This window comes from Gopherus flavomarginatus, chromosome 7 (genome assembly GCF_025201925.1).
Source record: "Gopherus flavomarginatus isolate rGopFla2 chromosome 7, rGopFla2.mat.asm, whole genome shotgun sequence".
Taxonomy (NCBI): Eukaryota; Metazoa; Chordata; order Testudines; family Testudinidae; genus Gopherus; species Gopherus flavomarginatus.
In genome coordinates this window covers 83,366,833-83,378,877 of record NC_066623.1, presented here as the reverse complement: position 1 = coordinate 83,378,877, position 12,045 = coordinate 83,366,833, and the positions used below count along the sequence as shown (strand labels likewise).

General features: G+C 40.5%; 1 protein-coding gene across 1 annotated transcript in view; it reads left to right on the top strand.

The window, feature by feature from the left end:
* The window catches only part of EPHX4 (epoxide hydrolase 4), a 28,498-nt gene that overhangs the window by 768 nt on the left and 15,685 nt on the right, over window positions 1-12,045 (top strand). The window contains exon 2 of the mRNA XM_050962213.1: window positions 9,176-9,261. Within this exon, the coding sequence (XP_050818170.1) occupies window positions 9,176-9,261 (86 nt within the window). The remainder of the gene's footprint in view (window positions 1-9,175; window positions 9,262-12,045) is intronic.

Below are 12,045 nucleotides of genomic sequence, written 5' to 3'. Positions count from 1 at the left end.
TAATCCATTTTGAAACAGTCACACAGTGTGCATATCAGGTCTTTTGTCTGAATTGTTTCACTCTGCTTCTATCTATTTGTTGTCTTACAGACCAGGCTGATTTTTTCTTTGCAGAGCACATAGAATCTTTGCGGGTCACCTTCATTCTCGGGGTGATCCGCTCGACCTGCGTGGAATCGCTCTGTTCAGTAAAGTGAATGGTCTAACCTATCTGCAGCTACAGTTATAGCTACCTACTGGGGCGGGGGACCGGAAACTTGATAAAAATGAACAGTGTGTAGGCAAATCAGCTGAGTCAGATGATATGTCTCAGAGTGTTGAGGGAATTAACAAATGAACTTACTCAACCACTGGTCATTACTTTCAGAAAGTCATGAAACACTAGGAGGGAATTAGACAACCAGGGAAAATTCAAGGTGGCACTAATCACTATTCTTTCTAAGCTGCTCCTACGTGCATGTTCTGCCAGCCCTCCCAGGGTTGCCTGGTGTGATGAATCATGCATACTGTATAGATACTTAGTGCTGTATAAAGCATGAACTCCGTATGTGCAGTGGTGAAGATTCCAGAGACTTGACCACGGTCAGACTATCCAGTTGTGTCTCCACTTCACCAGGAGCTTGAGCTCTCAGACTGGTGCCAGGTGAGAACAGAACTGAGGGAAATCAACTGATTATGCCCCACAAGGATGGCAAGGCCTATTCAGCTGCTGGGCTATCATTGTCCTTTGCCACTAGCCTAACTTCTCCATGTGGGAGATGGAATCTCAGGCTGATGGAATTCCTCCCACTGGTTTCTGAAGGTTGGCAATATTCTTCCACTCACAATAAAAAGAGCCATCTTGTTCAATTCTAACAGAGGGCATTGTTCCTGCTGTCTGCCAGTAGGCTGCTGCGCTAAATGGTGTCTCTTGAAGATGAAGGAATCAAATTCTGGATAGGTCTGAGCAGTGATTGCACAGTTCTACTGTCTGGAAGCCTCATCTGGCTTAGAAGTGGAAATTCTTTTAGTAGTCATTAGATTGCTGGGCTCCCTGGGTCTCCGGTGCAGCAATAATAGTGACAACTCTTCTTTTTCCATCTCTTCTTTTTCATCCTTTTCCCCCTCCAACATTATCCTACTTTCTGCAGCATGTCCCATCTTTCTCCACTTCTCTCTCCCATTTTTTCTCTGTTGTTGTTGTTTGTTGTTTGTTTACTGTTTGTATGTAAGGCCTAGGAACCCCAGTCATGGATCAGGACCTATTCTCTTAAGTGCCTTACATAGAACAAAAAGTCCCTGCAGCCAAAAAGCTTACAATCTAAGGGTACGTCTACACTACGGGATTATTCCGATTTTACATAAACTGGTTTTATAAAACATTTGTATAAAGTCGAGTGCACGCGGCCACACTAAGCACATTAATTTGGCGGTGTGTGTCAATGGTCCGAGGCTAGCGTCGATTTCCGGAGCGTTGCACTGTGGGTAGCTATTCCGTAGCTATCCCATAATTCCCGCAGTCTCCCCCACCCATTAGAATTCTAGGTTGAGAGCCCAGTGGCAGATGGGGCAAAAATCATTGTCGCGGGTGGTTCTGGGTAAATGTCGTCAGTCATTCCTTCCTCCGGGAAAGCAACAGCAGACAATCATTTCGCGCCCTTTTTCCCTGGGTTGCCCTGGCAGACCCCATAGCATGGCAACCATGGAGCCCCGTTCAGCTTTTTTTTTTTTTTTACAGTCACCGTATGTGCACTGGATGCCGCGGACAGAGGCGATACTCCAGCGCTACACAGCAGCATTCATTTGCTTTTGCATGATAGCAGAGATGGTTATCAGTCGTTCTGTACCGTCTGCTGCCGGTGTAAATTCGCAATGAGATGACGGTTATCTGTCCTTCTGTGCTGTCTGCTGCTATCATGGGTGCCCCTGGCTGAGATCTGCCGGGGGCGCAAAGGCAAAACTGGGAATGACTCCCCGAGTCAATCCCTCCTTTATGGTTTCTAAAAATAGAGTCAGTCCTGCCTAGAATATGGGGCAAGTGTACTAGAGAACCAGTGTATCAGAGAGCACAGCTGCTCCGTGTCAGATCCCACAGAAATGATGAGCTACACGCCATTCATGGGGGGTGCCTCTACAACAACCCCACCCGTTGCTTCCCTCCTCCCCCAACCTTCCTGGGCTACCGTGGCAGTGTCCCCCCCATTTGTGTCATGAAGTTATAAAGAATGCAGGAATAAGAAACACTGAGTTTTTAGTGACATAAAATGAGGGGCAGACAGCCTCCCGGTGCTATGACAGTCCAGGCAGGACATTAAGTGGTGCAGGGGAGAAGAGCCCAGCACGCTGCTGCTATGATAGTCCAGGCAGGACAGAATCTTGTCTTTACACAGGAAAGGGAGGGGGCTGATGGAGCTCAGCCCCCAGTTGCTATGATGAGGACAGTTACCAGCCGTTCTGTACCATCTACTGGGAATGACCGAGAATCATTCCTATTTTCACCCAGGTGCACCCGGCCAGCCTCATCTGAAGCCAGCCAGGAGCACTCACGAGTTGATAATAAGGACAGTTACCAGTCCTACTGCACCGTCTGCCACTGGGCAGGGGAGAGGAGTGGATACTGCTCTTCACTGCTGCAGCATTGCGTCTACCAGCAGCATTCAGTAGACATAGGGTGACATTGAAAGAAGTCAAGAAACGATTTCTTTCCCTTTTCTTTCACGTGGGGGGGGAGTAAATTGACGAGCTATTCCCTGAACCACACCGGACAATGTGTTTGAACCTACAGGCATTGGGAGCTCAGCCAAGAATGCAAATACTTTTCGGAGACTGCTGGGGACTGGGATAGCTGGAGTCCTCAGTACCCCCTCCCTCCCTCCACGAGCGTCCATTTGAGTCTCTGGCTTCCTGTTACGCTTGTCACGCAGCACTGTGTAGCCTGGAGATTTTTTTTTCAAACGCTTTGGCATTTCGTCTTCTGTAATGGAGCTTTGATAGAACAGATTTATTTCCCCATACAGGGATCAGATCCAGTATTTCCCGTACGGTCCATGCTGGAGCCCTTTTTGGATTTGGGACTGCATTGCCACCCATGCTGATCAGAGCTCTACGCTGGACAAACAGGAAATGAAAATCAAAATTTCGCGGGGCTTTTCCTGTTTACCTGGCCACTGCATCCAAGTTGAGATTGCTGTCCAGAGCGGTCACAGCGGTGCACTGTGGGATACCGCCCAGAGGCCAATACCGTTGATTTGCGGCCACACTAACCCTAATCCGATATGGTAATACTGATTTTAGCGCTACTCCTCTTGTCGGGGAGGAGTACAGAAATCGGTTTAAAGAGCCCTTTATATCGATATAAAGGGCCTCATAGTGTGGACGGTTTAACGCTGCTAAAATTGGTTTAAACGCGTAGTGTAGACCAAGCCCAAGTCCATGTTTTTCTTGAATCTCTCTCCTATCTCTTGTGACTGTCCTTGCCTGTGGTCCATACATCTAATAGACACGCAGATGAAATAGTATAGACCTTGCTCAGCCTACAGTCAGAAGTGCATAGCAGATGTATGATGAATGGCAATTTTTTTAATGTTTAATTTTTAATAAAACACTAGGTTTAGTTGACTTATTTTATTACTTGTGGGTAAGATCTTGGAAATGGGCAATAAACATTCACTAAGTGTAAATCTCAGACTCTAGTAAAATAGTGAAAAAATACTGAGAAGAAACTGTAAGCATCTGGAGCCGTGGTTCTCAATCCATGGACTACTTGCGGCCCAATCAGCACACAGCTGCGGCCCATGTGACATCCTCAGGGCCGTACAGGTAGTATATATAGCGTGGATGCAGCCCACATAACACACATAGAGCTGCATATGAGGCCCACAATGGTAGATAGATTGAGAACCACTGATATAGAGAAGAACAAAAACACAAACAATAAACCATGTAAGATAGATAGAGACTAATATTGTCAAATATAGTTCACCACTTTTTAGTTAGAATTAGAAAATAATACATTTCTACAAAAGAGATAATGAATAAACAATATATCACAAGAGAGTATTAGTTATGAACCTCAGTTAATATATTAAATTTAAATCCATGCATACAGTTACTTGGTGAATTAAATATCTGAAAGCCTTTGACAACTACAATGGGAATACATTCTAGCCATTTAGTTGATCATTAAGGAGAAAGCTTGTATGTGGAAAAACTTTTAAATTCACATTATGCCTTCAGTGTAAAAGAGAGCTGGTTTGAATCCTCAGATATAAAGATTACTTTCTTGTACTTCTTAATATTCAGGTAGCTGCAATTTGCTTATAAAATGTTTTTCTAGGTTACTTACAAACAGATGATCTTCTACTCCGGAGGGACAATCTGTCACTTCTGATATAAAAACGTCCATGTCACTTTAAAATATTACAATACATGGTTGACCACTAATAATAAACTGTAGATTTTCTGGGAAGAGTACAGTACAAATGCAGATTTTTAAGGATTCCAGTTTCTTATGTCTGAGTTGTTTTATGTACTTCATGTAGGTCATGAGGTATGTGAATTCTTAATACCCATATACAACATTTCCCCTCTTTATAACAAACAGTACCATATTTTAACTGACTATATTGGGGAGGGGTAAATTATGGCAGTAAAACATTCTGGGGATAAATGAAATCTTTGACTATTCCATAAGATAAAGCTGGAACGGCGGCACTTCAGCGGCAGCTCTACCGCAACACTTCATTCTTTGGGGGCAATTCGGTGGAGGGTCCTTCTCTCTGAAAGGGACTGAGGGACCCGCCGCCGAAGACCCAGACGTGCCGCCCCTTTCCATTGGCCGCCCCAAACACCTGCTTCCTTTGCTGGTGCCTGGAGCCAGCCCTGAAGGCTAAGTGTATTATTGTTGTCATCAGTACTAGAGTAGTGCTTACAGGTCCCAAGTAAAACAGCAAAGATGAAAGTCTTGATCTTGAAATATTGTTAAAAAAAAAAAAAGAGATAACATTTCAACACAGCCTGGATGTGCAGCTTGAAGATGATGCTCCAATTACAGCTTGGATGACTGTGCAGATGATGATGTCAACAGTCACAGAAAAGGTGGGGGGAAGGGAAGGCTCAAGAAAGAAGATGAGAAACTCAGTTTGGGGCATATTGAGTTTGTACAGCTGCCTGGACATCCATGAGATAATTTCAGGGAGACAGGATAGTTTTGGATGAAGAAACAGAGGTCAGGAGAAGAAAGGTAAATTTGAGTCATCAGCATACTGATGATGATTGAAGGTGTCCGAGTGGATGAGATATTGTTTGAGGTCACACACACACACACACACACACACACACACACAATTTGAGGACAAAGCCCTATGGGTCATCCATTGAAAGAGAGGAAAGGAGGAGGACCCACTAAACAAGACATTGAAGAGAAGCAGGAACAGGGCCGGCTTTAGGCCAGTTTGCCCGATTCCCCGGAATCAGGCCCCGCGCCTAAGAGGGCCCTGTGCTGGTGTCTTTTTAATTTTTACTCACCTGGCGGTGCTCTGGGTCTTCGGCAGCGGGTCCTTCACTCGTTCTGGGTCTTTGGCGGCATTTCGGCGGCAGGTTCTTGAATGGCAGCAAAGACCTGGAGCAAGTGAAGGACTCGCTGCCGAAGTGCCACCAAAGACCCGGAGCGCTGCCGGGTGAGTACAAATCGGGCCCTGCACTTGCTAAAGCCGGCCCTGGGCAGGAGGATAACAAGGAGAGAAAGGAATCATAAAAAACAAAAGAGGACATGATTTTTGAGAAGTACAAATGGGGATAGGGGTCAAATGTGGCCGAAATGATATCACGGATGACAATGAGGGAATAGATGCCCTAAGATATGACCAGGAAGAGGTCATTAGAGACTTTAAAATTAGGGCTGTTGATTAATCACAGTCAGCTCATGCGATTAACTCAAAAAAAGTAATTGTGATTAAAAATATTAATCGTGATTAATTGCAGTTTTAATCACACAGTTAAATAATAAACCACCAATTGAACTTTTTTAAACATGTTTTTCTACATTTTCATATATATTAATTTCAATTACAATACAAAATACAAAGTGTATATTATTATTTTTAATTAATTTGCACTGCAAAAATGAAAACAAAAGAAATAGTATTTTTCAGTTCGTCTCTTACAAGTACTGTAGTGCCATCTGTTTATCATGGAAAGTGCAACTTACAAATGTAGATTTATTTTTACATAACTGCACTCAAGAACAAAACAATGTAAATCTTTAGCACCTACAAGTCCATTCAGTCCTACTTCTTATTCAGCCAATGGTTAAGACAAACAAGTTTGTTTACACTTACAGGAGATAATGCTGCCCTCTTCTTATTTACAATGTCACCAGAAAGTAAGAACAGGTATTTACATAGCACTTTTGTAGCCAGCATTGCAAGGTATTTACATGCTAGATATGCTAAATATTCATATGCCCCTTCATGCTTCGGCCACCATTCTAGAGGACATGCTTCCATGCTGATGACGCTCGTTAAAAAAATATGTTAATTAAATTTGTGACTGAACTCTTTGGGGGAGAATTGTATGTCCCTTGCTCTGTTTTACCCACATTCTGCCATATATTTCATGTTCTAGCAGTCTTGGATGATGATCCAGAACGTTTGTTTTAAGAACACTTTCACAGCAGTTTTGATAAAACGCAAAGAAGATATCAATGTGAGATTTCTAAAGATAACTACAGCACTTGACCCAAGGTTTAAGAACCTGAGGTGCCTTCCAAAATCTGAGAGGGATAAGTGTGGAGCATGCTTTCAAAAGTCTTAAAAGAGCAACACTCTGATTCGGAAACTATAGAATCCAACCCACCAAAAAAGAAAATCAACCTTGTGCTGGTGGCATCTGACTCAGATGATGAAAATGAACATGCATCACTGCGCACTTCTTTGGGTTATTATTAAGCAGAACCCGTCATCAGCATGGACGCACATCCTTTTGAATGGTGGTTGAAGCATAAAGGGACATATGAATCCTTAGCATCTAGCACATAAATATCTTGCGACGCTAGCTACAACGGTGCCATGCAAATGCCTGTTCTCACTTTCAGGTGACATTGTAAACAAGAAGCGGGCAGCATTATCTCCTGCAAATGTAAACAAACTTGTTTGTCAGAGTGATTGGCTGAACAAGAAGTAGGAATGAACGGATTTGTAGGCTCTAAAGTTTTACATTGTTTTGTTTTTGAGTGCAGTTATGTAACAAAAAAAATCTACATCCATAAGTTGCACTTTCATGACAAAAAGATTGCACTACAGTACTTCTATGAGATGAATTGAAAAAATACTATTCCTTTTGTTTTTTACAGTGCAAATACTTGAAATCAAAAATGAAGTGAGCACTTTACACTTCATATTCTGTGTTGTAATAATTGAAATGAATATATTTGAACATGTAGAAAACATCCAAAAATATTTAAATAAGTGGCATTCTGTTCTTGTTTAACAGTGTGATTAATCATAATTTTTTTAATTGTGCAATTAATTGTGATTTTTTTAAATCATGAAATTAATCACGATTAATTTTTTTATTGCTCGACAGCCCTATAATATATAGATAGTATCACAAATAATTTCGGAATACTTCTCACTGAATTTGATGCTTCTAAACATTCCTGAATTGATTTCCTGTCTTCACTGGAGTTACAGTGTGTAAAACTGGTGTAATTGGGTGGGGCGAGGAAGAGAGAGAATCAGGCCCAAATTCTTAATAAAATCCAAAATAAGTATGAAAAAGAGAAGAAAAATATTTCCCTTCTAGAACCGTGGTCCCAAGATATTAGTTGATGCATTTGCAGTATCAGGGCAGCTCAAGGAAGTTCAAGCAGATACAGCTGGGAAGTTCTGGCTACTGTACTTTCACCATTGTGGAGAGTGCATCAGCCCTTGATCCACAGGCAATGGCAAAAGCATTAATTGATCAGGTTGTAGAGAGGAGGCAGTACATTCTGTTACATCAATAAAGAGGAAGTACAATCTCTCCTTATGTGATACCCAACCAACAGATTAATGCTTCACAAGCCAACTCTTTCCCAAGTCCCATGTCCCCTTGTCTCAGGAAGGTCTTCACCAGCAGTATCTCCTGAGATCTACCATAAAACTTATTTCTGTGTGGAGACAATGTACAATCTCATAGGCAATATTCAGAGCATATTAGCTCTATACATGTAACCTTTTGGATCACTCTCAAGTCCGTGGCTGAGCATTAAGTTTTCCTCATTAGGGAGGCAGGAACCCATCAAATCTATTCGGCCATCATTTCAGCCCATTTATTCAATTATAACCTTCAGTTGGTGTATCTCAGCATAGCTCCAGTAATTTAAATAGAGCTATGTCAGTTTACACTGACTCGGTTCTGGCCTACTGACAATAAACACCTTGCCTATTGGTAATTTTCACAATGACAAAAATTCTCAGAGGGCTCATGGCTACAGCCAATTTCAGTAAATAAAGACAAGGTAGGTGATGACAGTCACATTAATAGACCATCTTTTCCAATCTCTCTGAGAAAAGCCTTAATAGACCTTCAACTTTTTAAAATAAAAATAAACTTTTTTTAAACCTTGTGGCACATCAAAAATATACAATTTTAACTACCTTAATTAATTTTGACAGACTTTCATTTTTTAAAAACCCATATGGTCTGTCAACTCTGTACCTATTTTCAGTGTGATATAATGTTAAATAGCTGAGAATAGCCTCATCTAACTCACAAGCTGTACAGTGGATATAAAGTACTCTTGGTATGGACTAAAATACATTCTATCTAGTGGTTATTTGGTGTTCTATGTGACCTGAGTGGGTGCTAGTTCCTAGTACCTAGTTACCTGGGCATCACACCAGTTGGCGCTCTTGTTGACAATCTTAGCAGATTCACATGACTGAACAGGCTTAGAAACTGAACGACCTTGTCACCTGCTAGAGGAGATCCTTCCAGAATAGTTGATAAGCTTGTACTACCATTGCCCATACATCACTGATCTGTGAAGCTACAGAAGACATCAATTTCCAGGGCAGTCAATTTGGCACTTATATTAAGCACTAAATTAATCTCTTTGAATACCTTTGAAAATCATATTAATACTCAGAACCTCATTGCAGCAATACTGGGCAGCAATCAGATCACAATACTTTTTTTTTTCTTTCCCTTCCAGGATTCAGGGTTAAGATTCCACTATGTAGCCGCTGGAGAACGGGGTAAACCACTCATGCTGCTGCTTCATGGCTTTCCAGAGTTCTGGTAAAACTCCCCACTTGTTCTCATTTCACTACAGACATAGTTTATATATCATTTAAATCCACTCTGCTATTCTCCATATCTATGTTCAAATATCCCAGTAATGGTAAGTTTTAAGGCTGGAAAACCACTGCAACTGAGCATGCATTCATTTTTTCCAATTGTACCATCCACAAAATTATCTCTACATGTTCATCTAAACCAAAATACCACTCTTTCTATTCTAGTTCAGGAAATATTTCTTCATGTGTATACACTTTTCATCAAACTATCAGGAGAGCCATTTACTCTGTTCTAGTACATTTCAGGGTTGACAAAGCATAAACATTTAGAATGAGTATTCCTGTGTTCAGACACTATGGTGATGGGCACCAGCACAAGCACCCAGGCAGATTTTTAAATTCAAAATGTATCAGTATATTTATTAATAAATAATAGCATGGCATACTATATAGTGTAAGAAATACAGGGAGGGAAATGTACGTTTTTTAAAGGCCTAGAGTCTATTGTGTAGCTTAACCACTTTTAGTTGTCACTCAGGGAAAAAGGCTCCATTAAAATGGTTACATCTGCAGGCACGTGAAGAATCTTGATGGATCAATAGTAAACAAAACCTAAAGTGTTTGTTTGTAATGATGAAAGGACCAAGTTTCTAATATTTTGTCTATGTCATTTAGGCTGTAACTGCCAAATTGAACAAGGTAAAGTCATTGCAGGCCATGCCTTTAGAAACATTCTGTGTATTGTCTGACTGCTCAAATGGAATGGGATATTGAATAAGAAAACTGCTATATAGGTCATTGTTAATGCCAGTAGCATAGCTTATACCTGCTGTTTTTAAAAGAAGACAACAATAAAGTAATGCATGAGATAAAATATCCACGCTAAAAATATTACGGTTGGCTTGTTACTGAATCTATTCAGAATTTTATGTATGAACTGAGATTTTGTTTTGAAACCGTGAAATAAGAGTGACAATTTTAAGAGTAGAATAAAGCAGCAGCAAACCTGTACTTTTTGGATAGTAACAAGGAATGGAAGTAACTTCCACTATGATGAAGCTTAATTGCAAAATCCTCTAGCTTCCAATGTCTCAAGGTTATTACTAGGACACATGAAATAACCAATCAGTGCTGATCTCAGTGAGCAACTGAGGGTGTATATTGGCAAACGATCAGTCAAATATATAATGCACCACTGCCATTACGTCACTTATATGCAATTGTTTTAAATCAATACAAAATCTTATGGGAAACTAATATAACAAATTTAAAATTGGAGTAAGATGTTCAGACAGCTGAATGCCTGTTAGGATGTGTGTGAGCTGCTGAATTTTGTATAAACTGCCTTCCAGAAATAACATGATCAGAAAAACTCAAAATAGCTCCAATTATTCAGCCTTGAGAAAATAAAGGTATTTACCAACATTTCAAAATCCTTCCTGCAAAGCAGTGGTCTCACTAGATAAATACTTTAGATATGATTTTTAAAAAGTGTTGTATGAAAAGATCAGTGATACATGTTGAACTCACAGAGGTTGATGACATGATACTTTTACTGGATGACCCATGCCTCTGGGATCTGCTTCTCCTGGTGGTCTGCTAAGGCTACAGTTTGGCAAGCATCAGGGTGTGTAAGACCTATCTGTTCATCAAGCCTTTAACTGATTGATGGACCATCATGACAGCAGGGTATGGGGATATAAAGGTGGTATGTCATTAAAAAAGAAAATATTTACTGTGTCATGTGGTTTCACTTCAGTGAGGTATTTGTGATAGCTCCTATAGTTATCATGGTAAACTTGATTTACAGGGCAGTGTATATTGATTTTTTTAAAAAATAAGTCATTTATAGAAATCTGTATTTATTAAAACTTGTATTTATTTCCATTAACATAGGGCACCCAGATGGAACTGTGATGGGTGTTGTGTTTACAGTAATAACATTTTCTTTGATTAGTCCAAGGACAATGTAATGTTGACCATGATGTATTCAAAATCCCTGATTGGTTAGCACTACCCCCAAAGCAGAAGGCATAAGGATCTGAAATAAAACACTAGTTGGAATCTGGCAGAATTGGAGGGATGGATAGCTCAGTAGTTTGAGCACTGGCCTGCTAAACCCAGGCTTGTGAGTTCAGTCCTTGAGGGGACCATCTAGGGATCTGGGGCAAAATCAGTACTTGGCCCTGCTAGTGAAGGCAGGGGGCTGGACTCAATGACCTTGCAAGGTCCCTTCTAGCTCTGAGACAGATATGTCTCCATATATTATTTAAACCTCTCCCAAATGCTTCATTTATGTTGTTTATTTCAGATCTTTGCAATAGGGCTAATAGTAAAAGTTAGCAAGCAGGGGTCCATTTTTTATTATCTGTGGTTAAAATGATTATAGCATTTTTCATAATTTCACTGAATGATATTATAATATAGGGCCAAATCCTTCCAGGTTCTGAGCACCTCCTAGAAGGTGTTGGGTATCCTCAATTTAAATTGATTTCATTAAGAGTTGAATGGTAGGTAACACCTTGCAGGACAAGGCTCACAGTCTTTTATTATCTTTATACCATTTTTATCCAGTTATAATCTATTATTTCCAAGAATAATCCAAATCTTTCTATGGATGCTTATTAAACTCTTCCTCACTCTAGATTTCCTTTAAAGTAATTTCTGTCTTTATTCTCCATAGAAACACAAGCAGTAAAATACCATGTACAGTACTGACGCACTGACAGATGTTAATCTTCATTGTTCTGGGAGAATTTAGAGTGACTGAATAAGGACACATAGA